This window comes from Nansenia antarctica (assembly GCF_963989245.1).
Source record: "Nansenia antarctica genome assembly, chromosome: 11".
Classification (NCBI taxonomy): Eukaryota; Metazoa; Chordata; class Actinopteri; order Argentiniformes; family Microstomatidae; genus Nansenia; species Nansenia antarctica.
The window spans coordinates 15,792,351-15,813,257 of NC_137681.1; the positions used below are offsets into that span (position 1 = coordinate 15,792,351).

The 20,907-nt window shown below is 40.5% G+C and overlaps 1 protein-coding gene across 1 annotated transcript in view; it reads right to left on the reverse strand.

Moving 5' to 3' along the window:
* Positions 1 to 1,254: 1,254 nt before the first annotated feature.
* grid1b (glutamate receptor, ionotropic, delta 1b) overlaps positions 1,255 to 20,907 on the reverse strand; it is a gene marked incomplete at both ends in the record, with an annotated part of 249,991 nt that continues 230,338 nt past the window's right edge. The window contains 5 exons of the mRNA XM_080541692.1: positions 1,255 to 1,680; positions 5,892 to 6,132; positions 10,044 to 10,210; positions 11,422 to 11,617; positions 20,050 to 20,188. Coding sequence (XP_080397818.1) covers positions 1,255 to 1,680; positions 5,892 to 6,132; positions 10,044 to 10,210; positions 11,422 to 11,617; positions 20,050 to 20,188 — 1,169 coding nt within the window. The remainder of the gene's footprint in view (positions 1,681 to 5,891; positions 6,133 to 10,043; positions 10,211 to 11,421; positions 11,618 to 20,049; positions 20,189 to 20,907) is intronic.

The following is a 20,907-nucleotide window of genomic DNA, read 5'->3' on the forward strand; positions in this document are numbered from 1 at the left end:
ATGCACGGGAGCATTTTTTGAACAGTTCCCTACTGTAAGTATTAAGATGCACCACCTGTATTCCTATTAGACCAACACGGTAGTACTGCAGTTCATCATTTTGACACAACTCCTTTCTGTTATTTCCCATGGTGATAATAATTCTGATACAAATAACAATATAATATATTTACTGTACTTTATTTCCTTTGCAATTAAAATGACTTCACTGCTTTGAAAAGAGACAACCTGTATACAACTTTTTGACAATAAATCCTTCTGTATAAAAGGAATACATATCTATATAACTCTGTTATATAGTTCAAAAATGATCTTTTTCTTTACATGTAAAAATATCATTTTCAGTTTGAAGCGCCCCCCCACACAAACCAAGGAAACATAATGATAAACACTCCCAGGGACATGATGACATGATTTCAGCCAGTTTGAGGTTCCTTTTGGATATTTCAAGACCAATGCCTGGTCTCCCCTTCCTTCGCAATTTGAGACGTTTGTGCTCATACTGTAGGCTAATGATCACAGCACTATGTGACCATGTCTCCCTCTACCTTTGACAACATACCACGAACTGTAGGTGTGTAACCAAGTGATAAAAGCGATGAGATTCTTTTCATAACAAGTATAACTAATGAGAGACAATTTTTACTTCAGTTTCAGCCTGTATCATTGATTCACCAAGACTCAAGGTAAGAAAACGAAAAAAGACCTTGAAAAATGTATATATATATATTTCTTACAAACAAACTCAATCCATCTATTCTGAATATTTTCCTCTGATACTGAAGTATAGATATGGTTGTTGTTATAGATGTGCATAACAGTTGGTGTTCCACATTATGTCCTTATGGTGCATGATTATCTAAGAAATTAACTGTGGAGAGACATCTTTTATTTCGGCACTTAGAAAACAATCACAATGAATTTGCGTCATTATTCATATAGAACAAAATTTACAAAGCCATTCAAACAGTCGTTTTTTTTATATACTTTTTTTTTTATCTCATTTTGTTTTTTTATAACTCAACTTCAAAAATTGAGAATATTCAAAATACACTTTTACCTCACTTCGCTCTCTCAGTATTTACAAATATATACAAGAAAAATGAGCGTTTCCCTTGACGACGTTGGTTCTGAACAAGTAATAAAAATCTCTTATTTCTTTCTTTTGTACAGTTTTCTCTTTTTTCCCCCTCTTTTTTTTCCCATCCCCCACAAAAATCAGGTAAGGGGGAGGTGGAGTGACTTGAGATGACATTAGATGGATGTACTGTGGGTGGACTCAATGGCTTCTGGGATGGGTCCTCCGGGTACTGACTGGTATGACATTGGCATGGGCGTCTTGCCGGGACTCTGGCGGTACAGGCCCCCGTTGGGGGCCCTGTGTTTGCACTGAATGGAGGGGATGGTGGAGCTGCTGAGGGGGTGGGGGAGGGTGCTGCCAGGGCCCTGAACTAGGGTCCGGCCCACCCCATGATGGCCCTCCCCGGGGAGAAAGGTGCTCACAGACAGGCCCGTGCCCGGGTAGTCCCGAACAGACTCCAGCTGCTGGCTGGGCTGCATGCTGCCGATGTCCAGCGCAGAGATCTCGATAGACGGGCCGGGGATCTGCTTGTGCGCCATGTCCTCGTCCATAAGACTGTTCATACGCCGATGCACCTGTTCCAGATTCACCTCCTTGTCCTAGAGGGCAAGAGAGAGAGGGGGAGGGAGGGACACAGAGGCTGAGACTGGCTGTTCCCACCCAGGGGGTCCTCAGGCTCCATGCATTTAGTTTCATTCTCGACTTTTTCCAAGCCTCTTTGTATGACCAACTTCAGCATGCGGATTGAGAAATGTCCAATTGGAATTGAGGTGAAACAAACTAATTTAGGGTAACAGGTGTATAGAATGTGCACCTTGAAATCAAACTTGGCCGGTAAACATACTGTAGAAAGTTTGATGTTTAGTAAGGGAGTGTCAAATCTTTGACAAAAACACAAATTCTGGAGCCAAACTAAATCTACATCCTTGTCTTTACTAACTGACCCCCAGTTATTGCTGATTCTAAATGTAAAATCTAAAGTTGAGGTAATAAATGAAAGTGTCACATTAACAGTGTGTGTTATAACCTCTCAATCACCTACTGATGTTAGCCTGAGGAATCGATTAGATTTTTCATATCAATAACTTTAATGAATCTAACTGCTGAGACCAACAGGTACTGCATCTGCGTACAACTGCAGTCAGGCATACCTGTTAAGAAATAACTGAGAAGCTCTTTGTTATGCTACATCATGACTTCGTAAAAAATAGGACAAGAAGTACTACAGTGAAGCAGACATCACTAGCCAATTAGGAGAAGCTACTGCACACTGATACTACATAAATGCTACATTGTCTTAAACAATAGATATAGCCTGGCTCCAGCAATGGTCTGTTTCAACGGTGAGCACAATGATATTAGTCAACAACTGAATTATGGAGACAGGAATCCATGTTGAACTCTACATACAGTACATACACCACCACCATATTTTGCAATGTTAAGATGCCACTAATGGAGCACAAAACAAAACAATGTTTTGGAATGGATTAAAATAATCAGAAATTATATTCTTGACAGAAGATGATTTCTTGTTCTATTCTACATACTCTAGTCTACACAGGAAAGAAAGTTTTGATATGAATATATTGCACTGGGAAAATGAATACTTTTGATTAGTTAACCATTTCTATATCTTTGACATCTACACAGCGATGGCATTTGTTATGTCTGAATGCATTTGAAGACAACTTTTTAATAACAACCCAAATGGTGGAAAAACGGACTTTGAGACTCAACGACTGTGCTGGATTGATTTGTCTTAAACAGCACCACCCATAAAGACATATGCATTATTAAAACTACAGTATGTCTGAAGTCTGAAAGTCTGAAAACGTTATCAACAGAAGCATTCACAAGCACTTTGATTCAATCAAACTCTCCAGTAGATCATTCACTCTTTCACTTCTCAAGGCCAACTTCCTATCAAAGGCACACTGTGCAACGGCAACTCCAAAACTAAAGCACAACATAAAGACTATCTGGAGAAGCCCTTAATTATGCTAGTTAGTGCACTGGATGAAAATACACTTAATCTCTCTTGATAGAAGTATGTAAACTATTATTACATGCATGAAGCATCTGCTTCATCTACATATTTTTCATTATGAAGTTGAGCCTTCAGGATTTGTTCCGGAGTCTTTATCAGCAGACACATAGTTGATAGGAAGTAATCCACTACAGTATCAATTTTGTCACATAAAAACTCTCATAGCTAATTAAAACATCACAGCTAAGGCTATTGTTTTAGCAGACTGACACCCCATTCAAATATGCCTCTAATCACATCGCATTGGCAGAATGCCTAAACAAACAAATGGCTCAAATCAAACTCCACCAGTGTTTTAATAACAGTGTGTTGATTTAAATGAAGGAAAAATAACAACTGTGGTGCAGTGGGGATTGCTTCCCTAATGAAAAAACAGCTCTTAAAGCATCACTACAAAACCACTCTATCCTTGCGGTCTGACATTACCGTTTTTATTTTGGGGTGGACGTGAATAAGCTGTTTTTAAAGTGGCCTTGCTACACAAGGAGGTTATCAGCCATGAAGGTTCTCATATCCATATGCTAAGGTGTGACAAGCATAATCTGTGCCATGTTCTATAAACCACCTGTTGTGTTATGCATTGTGAATGCATTTATAGGGGCTGTTATAGGCAGCTGTTATGAATGCTTATAACATGTCTATGTGACTTCTCTGTAGAACCCACTCAAGATTCGCTGGGACCTTGTAGGTTGGGCATTCCTAAATGCTGGTGCTGCTAGCGGACCTATCTATTGCAAATTAGCATTTTTCGGGACAATCATGTTCAGTTCTTGAAAGGTCTTGACAACAATGTAAAATGACTGTAGTTATAATACAGTTTCTCTACTGTTCTTCTAGCATTGTGACTGCCAATGGCCCCTGGTCCTAGCATACATTAGTTTTTCTTATCATGACTGATGTATAGATGATTCGCTTACTTAGACAAGGCATCTGATAAATATCTAAAATGTAAATGTAAATGTTAAATGCAGTATGGGTGTAATAGAAAGCACCATTCATAAGCGATCATAATCATGTGATTCATAGATCATCTGTTTCTTATTACACTTCTGATTTCCTGTACCATGTTACTGTGTGAGAGTAAGACAGGCCCTTCACCATGCACCCATACACTACAAAATAACTGACCAAAACAGGGAGAAACAGAAGAAGAATAATCAGAAACTAGGAGGACTGCCAATGATGGGAGATGGTTAGTGGAGTTTTAGATGGCCCCCCCAGGCCCCCAGTGGGACATAGTGTGCCGTTTGGTTCGGCACCAGAAATCAGATCTTAGAGGAGCTTCTATTCTGACCTGTGTCAATAGCTTCTGCTTCATCCCAGTCTCTTTCTCTCTCTGTCCAAATGTCCTTCCTCCCTTCCGATGAAGCAGTTGTTATGTCATTATATGTCAATGGACCAGAAACCCTTGCCAGTCTGTAATCCTTAGTAACCTGCACGAGATCATAAACAGTCAAGAATAAGAAACGGATGTCCACATTGACATATAATTGCAATAAGACGTCACACAGTGTATTACTAGGGATTATGGACTGGGTGGGGGCAGATGTTTGTGGCTCTTATTGCTGTGGTGACAGTCAGACAGACCCATGCAAGCATCCTGTTTTTGCTCACACTTTAATTTACGGATCCATATCAAGCCTTTCCTGTCCTATGTCACATGCAGTGGGGGGAGTCTCTCTCATGGAGGAGGTCTGTATGCATGTTGACATCATCACTGTGTCTCGAGTAGATCTAACTCTTAAGAAAGGCTTTAAGGGAACTGATAATGAGGTACTGTATAATCAAAGTTAAATAAGCTTAGCAGGCACTTAACAAGGTATTGAACGTGAGTGAAAACATAAAAAGGTGTTTGCTAGGAATTTTGAATGTGTTTAGAGTAAACATATCTGAGGAACTCTGCGGGTATCAATGGTTCTTGATTATTGGCAGTTTAAGGACTTTTTCAAACAAAATCTAATGGGGAGCTTACAATAAAACATTTACTTTTTAGGGTTAGGGTTTCAAACCTATCCTTTTCCTGATTGGCTTTGATATAAATTAGATAAATGGATTCATACTGAAATAATATATAGGTGTTAAAATAAAAATAGGTGTTAGGTCCTTAGACAGTGTATCTATGCCATTATGTCAGTTTTCTGTACATAGCTACAGTAGATATGGTTCCTCCAAAGTGTATACAAATGTGCGAAAACCATGGGGAAATTAGTTCATGAAAATATTTCAATACAGTTATTGACTGGTTACACTAAATTCTAAATTACTGGGTAAGGTGATTAGAGATTGAATCAGCATCATCTGAAATCTGTTTGTTTAGCTATGTTTGTGTGAGACTGGTGTAATTATCTTGATCCAGCTATTTATTATCCGGAGGGCTGTTCAAGGAGTTTAATTATGTATGTACACATCAATGAAAAAAGTTGTTTTTATTTTTATAGTTCCCAAAAAATACCAATAATCAAGTTAAAAATAGATTAGTAAGAAAATTATCCGGGGGGTGGGAGGGCTAAAAAAATAATAATCGGAGACTGTAAGAATTAAAGTATGCCATACAAAACAGATGAATTTGGTGTCAGAGTTGGGGTTCAGGGGAGGGGGGTTGAGTGGTGGGGACCAAATTTGATTTCATCAGAGCACAATCTACAGCTGCGTATACTGGAGCTCGACTAGATCGGGGCTTGCGTCTGCGGCTGGATCCTTAAAGTAGAGTGTGGCAGTGTCCTCCCCCTGCCCTGTCCTCCGGGCCCTGTGTTCGGTCACCTCTTTGGGCTGCTCTTGGCGACAGCGGTTGCTGTTCCACCACATCTCCAGGCCGGCCACCAGGCAGGCCAGCAGCAGCCCTGCAGCCAGGATGCAGAAGACCCCGGCGAAGCTGTGCAGTTTCAGAGAGCGGCCGTCCGGCTGGGCGTTGGAGTGGCTGTTGAGGTCGCAGCGGCCTGTGCGGGGCCACCACTTCTGCTTCAGGATGTCCAGATCTCCTTTGTCCTGCAGCTCCAGTATCCTGTAGGAGGAGAGGATGTGTGTGATACACTTGTTCTACCTCTGCTTCCTTCAAAACAGGATGTACCTTTAGAGGGATTACATGTCGCTAGTTAATTAAAAGGATATAACCACTGCGGATAGGTCCATACAGACTGTATTCATGTCATTTAATAAGTTGGGCAATGAGAGAAATCAAATACTTGTCAAATGCTAGGCTTTTTCATTTACTGTAAGGTCCATTAAAACCTTATAAACCCTAAGGACCTTTGAAAAAGAGAAAAACACATTTTCTGACCATTCCCACATGATCACATTTTAAGAATATTGTGGCATATTATGCCTTCAAGAAATTGAATTTCCCACAGCAAACTCTATTAAATATCGCCTTTGTGACCCTTCTCCGGCAGAAATTATTTCAACATAAACATTGTGAAAAACTGCTTAATTAAAGGAACAGGTTTTCAAGGGGAGGCTATTATCAGGAACTGCCCCGTGGGCAAACACTACCCATCACTGCAGAGATAAAAAAAAAAAAAGGAAAAAGAAAAAGCAGCGCATGGTGAATTTCAGTAGTTATGGAAAGACGGGAAGAGGGAAGAGAAATGGATGATGATGATGGGATAAGACGGGGACGGAGCAAGTAAGATGAATCGGTCCCTGTAGAGGAGATGACATGGCGGTTGGAGCTGTTATTACCCCTGAGCTGCCTCCCAGCTGTCTCCCAGCACATATCCATGACTGTGCTGCCATTGTAGCGACACCGCAGGGGTGGCCAAGCTTATCCACAAGGGCCTGTGTGTGTGTGTTTGTGCAGGCTCTCATTCCAACCAAGCAGTAGCCCACCTGATTTCACTGATCAAAATTGTGGTTGAAGATTATGATTTGTGGATTGCTTGAATCAGATGTGTTACAAATCCCTCCGTACATACTATTGGTCAGCACTGGTCTAGAGATATTCATTCCTGACATCATGATCATGATCATCTTGTGGGGATGCTAGGCATAACATCATTACCTAAGATCTCTGTCTTTGGCGTAACCCTGCCCCTCTCCTAGCTGAATCCCTGCACACTGAGCACACTCATGGCTCTGACTGAGCACATCCAGGAGGAGATAAAAGGCTTTACGAGTTCCACTCAACTGATCTGTGGTGATTTATCACAGGGATAGACCATGTGGCCTATAAGAGTCCAGATCAAACCTCATCTAAGCATGGAAAACTTGATTCATGTCCTGCTTTGTCCCATCCAAAGACCTGCCTTTAAATCTATGGATGAGAATGGTAATCCAGTCAGGTTGTGAAGTTGGGTTATTTTCCCGTCTTCTGCTGTACCACATGCTGTTGCGATGAACAGTGATACCTGAGAAGGATCAATGTAAGATGTGTGGGAATGCACTCAAAACTGAGGGAGTGGGTATCATTTTGAGGAAAATCCATGATGATTCCGAATCCATTGCATTGCAATAGAAAAAAAAAATATATATATATATATATATATATATTGCAATCACTAATCAAGCCAAAATATTGCAATGCAATGGATTCAGTGAGTAATTCCTGCATTGGATTACTCACCGAATCCATTGCATTGAAATATTTTGGCTTAACTAGTGAGCGTGTCATTGATTTTCAACAACGTTGACATTTATTTACATTTTTCGGAATAAAAGTCTGAACAATTTGATTGGTTGCTGACTTGTTCCTGGTTTCACCAGCTGCTGTCACATATATATGTGTGATTATGTTGAGATTTAGACTCTGATGGTCTGCCAGCATCTGTTACCTTTGCAATGGGATCAGTTTGAGAAGGTTGAGAGAGAGAACACGAAACTGACCAATGAACCGAGTCCTGAGCTTCAGTGGGACTGATGAAGGCACCAGTGAGCACCAGTGATGCATTATGGCTGGTTTCATAAACCTACTCAGATGGAACATAAAACTACCTTATTAATTGCAATCTGGGTTGATATTATAAAAACATAAAACATAAAAAAGGATATAAAGCAAAGATCCTGTACTGTACTTCAAACACATTGAGATGCTCCGCAAGGATGGTTTTGGAGAAGTAATCAAAACTAATATCAGAGTTGAGAGGATGGTCACAGGATAATGGATATTACTCTTAAACAATCCAAAATGTGTACAGTACACATGTTTTAAATTACGTTGAATGTACACCTGTGTCATAATGGTGTTCACAGTCTAGCAATACTCTAACATGTTGTCATCTAGTACTTAAGTAATTGCATTGTGTTAACGATGCAATTACTAATCAGTTATTCATGTTGTCATTACAAGTTCAGTGTTGCTACACAGGTATAATAAATGGGTTGAGACTTAAGCGCTACAGGTTTTATGCAATTTACTCTAAGATTAGGCTAAATCTGTGTCTGGGAAACCAGCTATTATTAGTGGACCTCTCGTTTCCTGGTCCTGAAATGGCAGAGCATAACCACTCAATGACCTAACAGCCAATTACGGCGCTCAATTCCCCCAGGCACCGTCAGACATCAGTGATTATGTTTCAGGCTTTTATGAAGCAGAAAAAGTCATTAGGAGTCGAAGTAGGTGTGTGTTAAACCATATGCACTTAGGATAGTTCTCAAGGTGATGGGGGAGATGAAGGGATGCTTAAGGGGAAGGAGAGGTGAACAGGTGCAGATACTGTAAACAGTGAGTGCATGCATGTACACTATGCAGGTAGGTATGTATGTATGTATGTTTGTATGTATGTATGTATGTATGTATGTATGTATGTATGTATGTTTGTATGTTTGTATGTATGTATGTATGTATGTTTGTATGTTTGTATGTATGTATGTATGTATGTATGCAGGCAGGCGGTTATTTGTGTATGTATGTATGTATGTATGTATGTATGCATGAATGTACTGTATGTATGTACATTTTATGTATGTACATTTTCCCATCTTTGTTTAACCACAGGAATATGAATTTGGCATGAAAAAATGTGATACATATTGTAAAAAGAATAACGCAACAAACTGTCTCTTTATGATAACCGAATATTGGCTCCCTGCCTCCCTAAAATGCAGTCGGATAAACAGTGTATTTTCTCACGCATACCCCCTCAGATTCCCACTCTCAAGCGCATTTCACAGCCTCTCTGCCGCCCAGAGCAGGTCTGGGTTTGTCCACCTCTCCTCTTGAACTCAGCTGAACAGAGAGGATGATGCCCACAGCACAGGTAGCTTTATTCTGCATTCTGTATTCTCTACTCTATTTCCCTAAAGGCCAGATGCATTGCTAAACTGACTTTAAGTGCAACCACACATTTTCCTTGTTGTTTTCCCAGAGTGGTGGGCTGCCTCACCATTTCACTAATCACCTACAGTATGTACAACTGGGTAATCGGAGATAAACATAATGAATGAAAATAGTCTATTATTCAGCATGTACTGTAGGCCTTAAGAAAGAGCTTCATCATTAGGCTACAGGGCGAGCAGAGCTGTCTTCATAAACTAACAGTGGTGCTCAAAAGACACCAACTGTTCCTGCCTGAAATCTGGGCCATTATCCCATATGCGCTCTGAGCGTTACCCTCGCATTTAGGCTTTCATGTTAAAAGGCTTTCATGTTATAAACCATTAAAATCGTTTTTTGGTTTGTGGTTTGCCTGAAAAAAAAGTTGATATCTAGTGGTCAAATGTGCAAGTCGGCGACAAGCAGTCAGAATACATACAGAATTAAACAATTGTTCTTATGCTTTTAACGTTTAACTGTTTAACCGTTAAAATCGCCTCCACTAACCGTAAAAAATAAAAATAAAGAAATAAAATAAAGAAATAAATAAAAATCCATAGTATGCATAGTATGTACTGTTTTTTTATGTATGAATGCAAGTATGTATGTACCATACATCCCGGGAATTTTCTGTATGTTCAGAGTATAACTTCAGAGTTACTCACTTTTGGGAGAAGAGGTCTCTGTAGGGGCTCCCGTGCTGCATGGCGATGCCGTAGCCTTTGCTGCTCATGCTGTTTCCTGTGACAGTGATGGTGCAGTCGTCGTCCGTCAGGGCAGCATACTCCACCACGGCCATATCCCACAAGAAGGCATACGGTGCTTTCTTTGTCTGTGAAGTGACACAGTTACAACCATGACGCATTAGAGTGATCCAGATGCTACGTCTTGTCTAACCTCAAAGGTTCTTAGATCTGATTGTTGATGTTGCTCCCATCTAATTGCTTACCAGAGTTACTATCAAACTAAGTGTTCTTCTAATTCTGTAATTGCTATCTATTGCCGTACCTTTGTCACTTCCTTTTGGGAGGCCTTACGGTTGATTGCATACAGCATACAGTGCTATTATTCTGTATTTTTCTGCCATTGACATTGATCTGGTTTCTCTTTAAGACCCAGGTATTGCCAAGCAGCAAAGCCGTATGTTAGTCACAAAGCCTCACACTGTTTGTTGACAAACCAAAATAGGCCCACATCTGCTGGCTCAGTTCACTGATTCATGAGACAACAAGGCCATTGTTTTGCATCAGAAAAAGTCAAAGACGACAGAAAAATACCAATGACTGCATCACTTCACCAGAATGTCTCCATGCTGGTAGATAATTGAAAATTATTGTATTGGAAAACACAAGGCATTGCAATTACACACATTCAAATGTGTAGGCAGTTGTTCAGACAAAAACAAGAGAAGAAGAGGGAAATGTGCTTCTTCTTCATGCAAATCACTGCCGAACATATGGGCTATGTATAATTATTTATCAGAAATGTATCATAGGCTGTTTATGATATTAACCAGCCTAATTTAGCTGCCAAAATACACTTAGCCCTTAGAGAAAGTAAGATGTCAGAGTTATTTCACATGATTTATTGGCTTGAAAAACTGTGGAACTATGAATATTGGGCCGTTTTGGGTTATCTGTGTGAACTCTGAGAAATGATCATGTTCTCTCTTTTCATCCTTAATATGGTTAATTGTATTCTATTGATATATATGTATATATATATATATATATATATATATATATATATATATATATATATATATATACATATAACAACCACAATGATGTTTTGATGTTACAAAGGTTACCAGGACAGATTACAGTAGCATTATCTGTTCATCGACAGCAGATGCGATCAGCATACCCATGGCCTATGGGGTCAACAGGCCCTAAACAAAGGATTATTTGGCATCTTGAGATATAAAATAGCCAATAATCCAATAACCCCCCCCCCCCCCCCCCCCCTCCCCCTCTCCCCCACACACTCACACACACACACACACACACACCAACAGTACTCCATCTCTCCCTACCACCTCACCTTGCGGATGCCCTCAGAGGGGCTGGACACAGAGTAGTCAAGTCCGTTGTTCTTGCTGATGGTCCTCCACAGCTCTGCGAAGGTGCTGTCCTGCTCCAGCGGGTTGGTGCCCTTGGTCTTGAAGTAATCGTAGACGGCTGAGTCTCTCACTGTGCCGTAGGCTACGTCCATCTGCTTCGACAGGTCCTGGAACGTCCTAGAAGAGCAACGGGGGGGGGGGGGGGGGGGGAAAAAAACATGAAACACAGAGTGGATTTCTATATCAAGGACAGACAGTTTGTTTTCTTACAAATATCTTTTAGATGGGCATAATTCAGCTTGCATGGTGGAATAGTCACAACAGTGCAGTCCTCTTCACCCATTGTGCAGGGCATGCTGTAGAATATGAAGGGCATCTATAATTGACATTTTAAGATAGTTTTTTGGATAAATCTGGCTTTGATTTTGGCTGATGGAGTTATGCAGTTATGCAGATGGAGATGCAGTAAAAGTAAAGTAAAGTAAAGGACAGTATGTGAGAGGTAGGCTGCTATAGTGGGGCGGAGGGTGGAGGCTGTCTGTCTGTAGGATTGGCCTGGCAGGTGGGCCAGCTGTAGCAGAAGGAATATAGAGTGCTCTGTTTTCCACTCACTGTTCTGTGTAAGCACCCCAGGGAGGTGAGGACATCATGCTTAATAGACATCTTCAGACAGGAAGTAATAATATGCTAATTAACTGTGTGCGTATTAGTTTGTAAACACCGGAGGAGGGACAGGGCTGTAAGAGGAGGGGTAAAGGGAGGTTGTTTTAACTCTGAATGTGTGGAAGCCTGACTTTTAATTAAGGCCATCTCTCAAATATATATATATAGAGAAATGAGCAACAAAAGGACATCAACTTTCTGTCATGCACTGAGGGTAAAACAATTTCATAACCTACTTTATTGTTAAGATTATAGTTATAATTTTTACAAGTTGACAGAATTATGTCACATTATTTATAAGTCTTTTATACGTTTTTAAACAATGAACCATACCAAATTAACTTTCAAACTAGAGGGAGTGTTGACAGCACTTGGAATGAGACCGAGTACTGTATAATGTAACTCAAAGCATTGTGTCGTTGTGAAAGGTTTCTGATTCAAGTGTGCAACTTAATTAAGCTATTCATTCTACCAGTGACTGCCTCTAGATTATATACTTTGTTACTTGGTTACCAAAGTGTGGCTTTATAATGAAAAGATGTTGTGCACATAATATTGTATGCATTAACAATAAATTGAACATGTATACTGTATGAATCTGTATATTAGTACTGGCACTACCCTTGGGACCAAGCAGTACAAGAGCCCATATAGCTACAATGCATCCGTCTCCTACGACAAGTTGTCAGTAAGCAATGCACACTATCATTAGTTGACAGTCAAGCCAGCCACCTGTCAATCTGGGAAATGTAATAGAGATAAAGATGTGAAATACTATTAAAGGGTAGCTATGCTTTAACCTTCAACTGTCACTCACAATACATTACCGTGATTAAGAAAAGAAAGAAAATGATTTACTGTATGAGCTTTTCTCAGAGTTTATCGAGCATTTCGGAACTGATGTATCAAACTATACACAGTATCTGTCAGTCAACATGGTGGGTTTCTGGGCAATCCCTGACTAAACAGTCACTATGGACTGCTGCCATTGGTTTATATCATGGCTGTCAGAAAGGTGGGCATAATATGGTCTCATACACTGCTACTTGGTATAGTATGTTAATACCTTCATATCCAAGAGATACAGTGGTGACTGTTGGACATGTTGCATTAAGTAGCAGATGCTTCCTTAATTGGGGTGAGTGAATTCAGGATAGGTTCAAATGATACATGTCTATTGGTCTGTCCTCATTCAGGCTAATTGCACATGCCAGGTAGTCTATTGTATCGTCCTGTATGTCCATTTCTATAACAGGATTGGTTTATACGAGTGTTTAAAAGCAATACTGAACCTCCCTCGATATACTGCACCCCAAATGTTATACTTTACAGTAAATATGGACATAAATTCTAGGGTTGCAATACTATAAATACAGAATTTAAAAACGGTATCCTGACAGTAGACCCGAGGCCTCCCCTTCACTTGCCTTTAGGGTAAGACTGGAATTAAAAATACATGCATTTTTTTACGAACTGTGCTCTGAACAAAATCAATGTCCAGACTCTTTGATACTCATTAGTAGTATCAAATGCATGTAAATTAATTCACCTGAGAGACCACTATTCATATTTTGTGGATATTCGTGAGGGTTTAAACCCAATATGTGATATAACTCAGGCGATGTGCGATACAAATCAAGCATTGATGTCAATAATAATATACTGTATTTAAGCACACAGGTCTCATGTTAGGATTCGGCATGCACTGCTTTAAGTATTAGGTCAGAGTCTGCAGTGTGATTATAATGCGTTCAGGCTACCTCAGTGTGATAATAATATATTATGTATGTATCTGACTTTTGCATCTATATATTGCGGTTGGGTTGTAGTGGTGGGTTGTAGAGTGATGACGGGCTGTGTGTGTGAGTGTGTGTGTAGGTGCTTTGTATTGTTATTTGTTATGCGTTACTATTATGTTTGTATTGTTATATGTGAGGACCCCCTCGAAAATTAGAAGATTCTTCTCAAGGGGCTTACCTTAATAAACAATCTCAAATCAAATAATGCATTCAGGTTACCTCAGTGTGATAATAATGCGTTCAGGTTACCTCAGTGTGATAATAATGCGTTCAGGTTACCTCAGTGTGATAATAATGCGTTCAGGCTACCTCAGTGTGATAATAATGCGTTCAGGTTACCTCAGTGTGATAATAATGCGTTCAGGCTACCTCAGTGTGATAATAATGCGTTCAGGTTACCTCAGTGTGATAATAATGCGTTCAGGTTACCTCAGTGTGATAATAATGCGTTCAGGTTACCTCAGTGTGATAATAATGCGTTCAGGCTACCTCAGTGTGATAATAATGCGTTCAGGTTACCTCAGTGTGATAATAATGCGTTCAGGTTACCTCAGTGTGATAATAATGCGTTCAGGTTACCTCAGTGTGATAATAATGCGTTCAGGTTACCTCAGTGTGATAATAATGCGTTCAGGTTACCTCAGTGTGATAATAATGTATTCAGGCTACCTCAGTGTGATAATAATGCGTTCAGGCTACCTCAGTGTGATAATAATGCGTTCAGGTTACCTCAGTGTGATAATAATGCATTCAGGTTACCTCAGTGTGATAATAATGCGTTCAGGTTACCTCAGTGTGATAATAATGCGTTCAGGTTACCTCAGTGTGATAATAATGCGTTCAGGTTACCTCAGTGTGATAATAATGCGTTCAGGTTACCTCAGTGTGATAATAATGCGTTCAGGTTACCTCAGTGTGATAATAATGTGTTCAGGTTGCCTCAGTGTGATAATAATGCGTTCAGGCTACCTCAGTGTGATAATAATGCGTTCAGGTTACCTCAGTGTGATAATAATGCGATCAGATTACGTCAGTGTGATAATAATGCGATCGGATTACGTCAGTGTGATATTAATGCGTTCAGGTCGATAAACAGTACGGTAGTTTAAATGGATGCCTCTGCCTTGTCTTGGCCTGCCTTGGCCTAGTCCCCAAAGGACTGCAAGCACAGCAACATTCTCTGTGACCAAATGGAAATAGATAGAGAGAAGTCACTTTTATTGGGCCCTTACCCAACAGAGCCTGACAGACAGGCACGCACTCACGCACACGCACACGCACACGCACACGCACACGCACACGCACACGCACACACACACACACACACACACACACACGCACACGCACATGCACACTCTATAATACATCTAGAGATAATACAAAGAAAACCTACAAAATCAGCCCTTTATTTTTCCCTGTTGCTGGGTTGTTTATTACAGGGTCTGATGCAGGCCATTTGAAACTCCAAGAAAAGATAATACGTAATAGCTCAATATAGCAGCTGAGCTGTTGTGTGTGACAAAGGTAAAGTCTCAGAAGGGTATAAGAACCCTCTGTACAGTATCAGGGATGAATCTTTATCCATGATGTCTCTCATTTCACCACATCAATACATACATGTCATGTTCTGGTCAATATCTGTTTGTTGATCAATCTGTTTTTCAAGGTTGGCAATAATTGCAGAATGAGGTCAGAATATGTTAAAACAGAGACAGAAATGTTTTGTGGTTGTAAGAGGCAAAGTAGTATGCTTATGACAGTTGTTATGGAGTAGGTGTTATAATGTTTAATGTAAATGCTGCATTATATAAAAACACTTCTGAAAGCGTACGTAAACCTATGTAGGGCATTATGACACTTGATATTATGCATATAAAGGTTTTTATAGAAGGCTTTATGAATGCTACATCATCACCACCATAAAGGCAAAAGGTCTGGAGTACATGTCACTGAAATCCTTGTAAGTGGGTCTCCAACAAGGGAGGCTGGTGGAGGTAGAATTTGGAGGACAGACTCATTGTAATTCATGGCATGGAGTGTTTGATACCTTTTCACATTCCATACCATGCGTAACAATGAGCCTGTCCTCTGGTTTTTACCTCCACCAGCCTCCCATGGTCTCCAATATACAGTATGTAAAGCCCAATGCACACAGCGTGCGATTTCTGTTGCACGCCAACATTCCATTTTGAAGTTTGAATGGAAGTCTATGAGAAAATCGCATCCCAATGCACACGGCCCCTATTTTAATCGCACGGCGAAAATTCGATTCCATTCATGACAACAATGGAATGTTGTCGTGCAACAGAAATCGCACGCTGTGTGCATTGGGCTTTAAAGACTACACTTTAACATTCTTGAATATAATGTTTGTACTAGAAAGTGAGTAGAAAGTAGAGTAGAAAGTAAACAGAAGTAGAAAGTAGACAGAAGAGGATAAAATATCCACTGTATATGCACGCTTAAATAAATAGTCTCCTTTGTCAATATAAAGATGCATTGATGAAGATTCAAAATGTCAGCTAGGATTTGATTTCCAGGAATACACTTGAGAAGCAGCTTGGGGAGTTGCATGTTAAACATTGCAATCAAAAAACACATTTGCACTGTGATGTTGCAATATAAAATGACTGCCATATGTGAGTCTGTTGTTGTCAACGTTCCCATACAAATCAAACCAATCAGAGGCCGCCATTCAAGTTAGTGGTTACTCAAAATGCAATCAATAATTCTATTATTATTCTCGAATGTTTTTCTCATTATCAACACGTGTATTCAAAATATAAATAAGAAGTACACGGCAGGCAGCCCAATTACCCTGCAGACATCGAAAGTGTCTTTGGGGGTACTGCCTGGACCCTGAATACTGATCAGCTCAGAACAAGGATGGTTAGATCTACATAATCCTCTGATCAAGGATACACAGAACGAAAAAAAACTACTAATATTCTTAAAATCAGGATAATTGTGACTTTGATGCCTTGCCAGTTTTGGTTTTCGAAGCCTAGAAGCAAGTCTGTGTTTAATCTGTTGCCCACACCACTTGACACCCTCTCCAAAGAGAACCAAGAGAGAACCAAACCGAACCAATCCAACCAAAATCCTCCCAACTCCTTCACATTAATCGCAAACACTTGTTTAGTGCTTCTCATTTCAATGGTAAAGAACACATAAAGCAACTGACAAGACATTCAAACCTTTGCTCTTGCGAAGGACCATCCAAAAATAGCACCATCCAGGAGGGCACTTTGTGGAAGGAGAAAGCAGCAGTGTTTTCGCCCCTTGTGCACATCCCTGTTCTTTGTTCTTTATTTACCACTATCAACAACTGAATGTTGGTGCACTTTCACTCATAGAACATCAAACTGCCCTGCATCAGAACACAGGAAGAGACTTCAGATCCTGGCAAAAGGAGTTCAGTGCTTGATCCAGCCATCCTTTTATCTAACTGGACAGAGATTAGAGTCATAAACAGCATGACAGACCTGTTTCTCTGTAGCCTAGTGCACCCAGAGTACAGTCATAAACAATTAGACTGGAACAGCATAAAAACATTAGGTGAGGGGAAAAAAAGAGCCAGAAAAGGCTATTTCCGATGAATTATTTTGGCACTTATTGTGTGGGTCAGAGGGGGAGTGTGGCAACATACCTCTTTGATATAGCCTCTTTTATACATCTGTACATTACATACAGTACATACGCTACCTTAACTGTACATAGCTCATAACTGTATATACCTCTAAACTATCGTACATGCCATACTGTACCTATCACTATCATTGTCATGTTTTTATATCATGTTTTGCACTTTATTTGCACCTCTGGTTAGATGCTAAACTGCATTTTGTTGTCTGGTACTTGTACTCTGCAATGACAATAAAGTTGAATCTAATCTAATCAACAACAAAAAAACAGGTTCATTCAAATGGAGAGCTGACTTCACACTGAGAGTTCACACTGGACTAGGATAAAGTTGTGTCCATGAGACATTGTTAATGTTTCATGAAGTCTACATGCTGAAGAGACAACATTACGGTTCTATTGGACAATGAATTAAATGTTCTGTATAAGTATGTGTTCAATCACAAAGACAAACTTAAATCCCCATGAACAAAACAATGCTGTTGCCCGAGAGTAATTACAGTGTTACTACATAGCTGTAGCATTTTTACCATGACAAAGTGAGAGAATAGGACTGAGAGAATGAGAAAACAAGAGAATAATGGCAGTGAAAGCTGCCAGGTGAATAGACCGCTTGACCTTCCCACCACCCCTCATCCCAAATCCTTGAAATATACCATTTGTACAACATCAGCATAATCAAATACAATCAAACATCAACACAGCACCACCTGAGCAAATAGCATCGAGCGGGGATAAATGGTGGATAACATTTACCGATCCAAAGGTAAACAAAGTATGAATAGTAATCTTGAAGAATCCAGCATCATGCCTTTCTGTGTGTTCCATCTACATGTATACTTGTGTCTGGCAACAGAGTGAGCGTGTAGACAATGATTCTACATGTTTGCTACGCTACAGGAGGAGGCTGTGTCTCTATGAATGGAATATCAAACAGTTGACGTCCCAGTGTTGCGAAACAGTACTTTTATAAAAAAAAGGGTTTATCCTGCACAAATACATTTGACACGTCAACTGACTTTCAGTTTCATGTTGTTGTTGACTCTTGAGCTCACATTATGGATGGATGGCAGAACAATATTGCCATTGTATATTCAGCTATACATTTAATAGAAACGACTACAAATGAAAATATTATGTAGCCAATATAACAAAGCATGTTGTTGCCCAATATTGACACGGACATGTGGAAAAATGTAATAGCATGTTGACTAAGTAGAAAAAAAGCATGTGCTCTTTTGATTTTCTGGGCAATGAAGCACTCCTATAGGCACGCTCATAAACCTTGAATTCCAACATGTCCCCCTGGCAATACCTGCAAGTGGTATCTTGCAACTGAGATTAAATCTACAGCATTGCTGCATAGGGTTATCCCATTACACCTGAATTAGACCCTGGAATATTGGCGTTGCAAGTGGGTTTACGTAGTCTTTAACTATCCAGAACTCAATTCCCTGGTAATAAACCAAGGAAGATATGGTGACACGTTTGTTGTGTTCGATACCTTTAATGAAAACATGAATCAATCCTAAATTAGTTGTGTTTTTCAGCTGTATCCTTATCTTCTATCCATATTTTTTCATGCAATTATCGTAATTCATCTTTGATGAATTATGTGGCTACAAAAATATAATGGGTTCATAAGGGAACCCTTTTATCAAATTAACATTGTTAAAACACAGCGATGACATATGATCATTATGTAACCTCCGTTGTTTAAAATAGGCTACAGAACAACGACAGTCTACTATCTTTCTTGACCATTCACAAAGCCTTATCCCCATAAACACCTGATGGAGAGAACCCTTGTGAAAAGGTAATATATTGTGTATGGGATAAAATAAAAACAAATGAACTGCCCAGTAGATTTTCTCTTTAGTCTCCTTTAGTGCGGACAGGACATTAGAGAGTCCGCGCAGGGCAGCCAAAGTCGTCACTCATGATTTGATTGCCGGCTTAACAATGCCTTGACACTTTGATGCCGCGGTGGATGGAGTGGAGCTGTGTGGCATGGAGGAGTGGGGTGAGTGGAGGGAGTGGAGCTGTGTGGCGTGGAGGAGTGGGGTGAGTGGAGGGAGTGGAGCTGTGTGGTGTGGAGGAGTGGGGTGAGTGGAGGGAGTGGAGCTGTGTGGTGTGGAGGAGTGGGGTGAGTGGAGGGAGTGGCGTGGAGGAGTGGAGGAGTGGGGTGAGTGGAGGGAGTGGAGCTGTGTGGCATGGAGGAGGAGTGGGGTGAGTGGAGGGAGTGGAGCTGTGTGGCATGGAGGAGTGGGGTGAGTGGAGGGAGTGGAGCTGTGTGGTGTGGAGGAGTGGGGTGAGTGGAGGGAGTGGAGCTGTGTGGTGTGGAGGAGTGGGGTGAGTGGAGGGAGTGGAGCTGTGTGGTGTGGAGGAGTGGGGTGAGTGGAGGGAGTGGAGCTGTGTGGCGTGGAGGAGTGGAGGAGTGGGGTGAGTGGAGGCAGTGGAGCTGTGTGGCGTAGAGGAGTGGGGTGAGTGGAGGGTGTGACCTACCGGACGGTGTGGTCCATGCGAGACACGGTCAGGTAGGCTGCCAGGTTGGCCGTGTAGGAGGAACAAACAATGAGGGTGAAAAGCCACCAGCTGCCCATGACGATGCGCAGGGCCACGGAGCTCACCACGCTGTCCCCACCTACAGGGTGAGAGAAGGGTCATTTCAAAGATGTTAAAAGTTTCATTCTATTCATCCGTGTTTTGGGGTTATATTCCCCCCAAAAGAAGAGGCCCACATATCAGATTATTAATACTTTTTAACATGAGCACTTAAACACACATCTTACATATTACCCTAAGCTTATATTTTGGATTCTGATAAGACAGTTGAAGTAAGCTCATGAGGCATTTATAAGTCATATTATTCAAGAATCAACAGCTATATATTATTCATTTAAAAGTCCCAAAAATTATGTACAATGATGTACCAGTCCCAGATTTCCCCTGCAAACATACTGTATATGCTACACCTCCAAAACGTTGTTGAAAATCAACGACACACTCGTTAGTCAAGCCAAAATATTGCAATGCAATGGATTTGGTGAGTAATCCCCACTACTACCTAGTTAACTATAACACTACTTTACATTGTTAGCAGGCTCATAAATCAAGCTGTGTTAGTTGACTAGCAAGTGTGTCGTTGATTTTCAACAACATTTATTTACATTTCTCTGAATGAAAGTCTGAACATTTGATCAGCTGCCGACTTGTTCCTGGTTTCACCCAGCTGCTGTCACATTTGGACAACATCCCAGTAACTTAACATGCATGAGCAACCGGCACAACCTCTTGACTGATACTAATCATAATGCACTATAACATCATGCGTGAGGCCATTGTTCTCCTGTGCTATCGCAA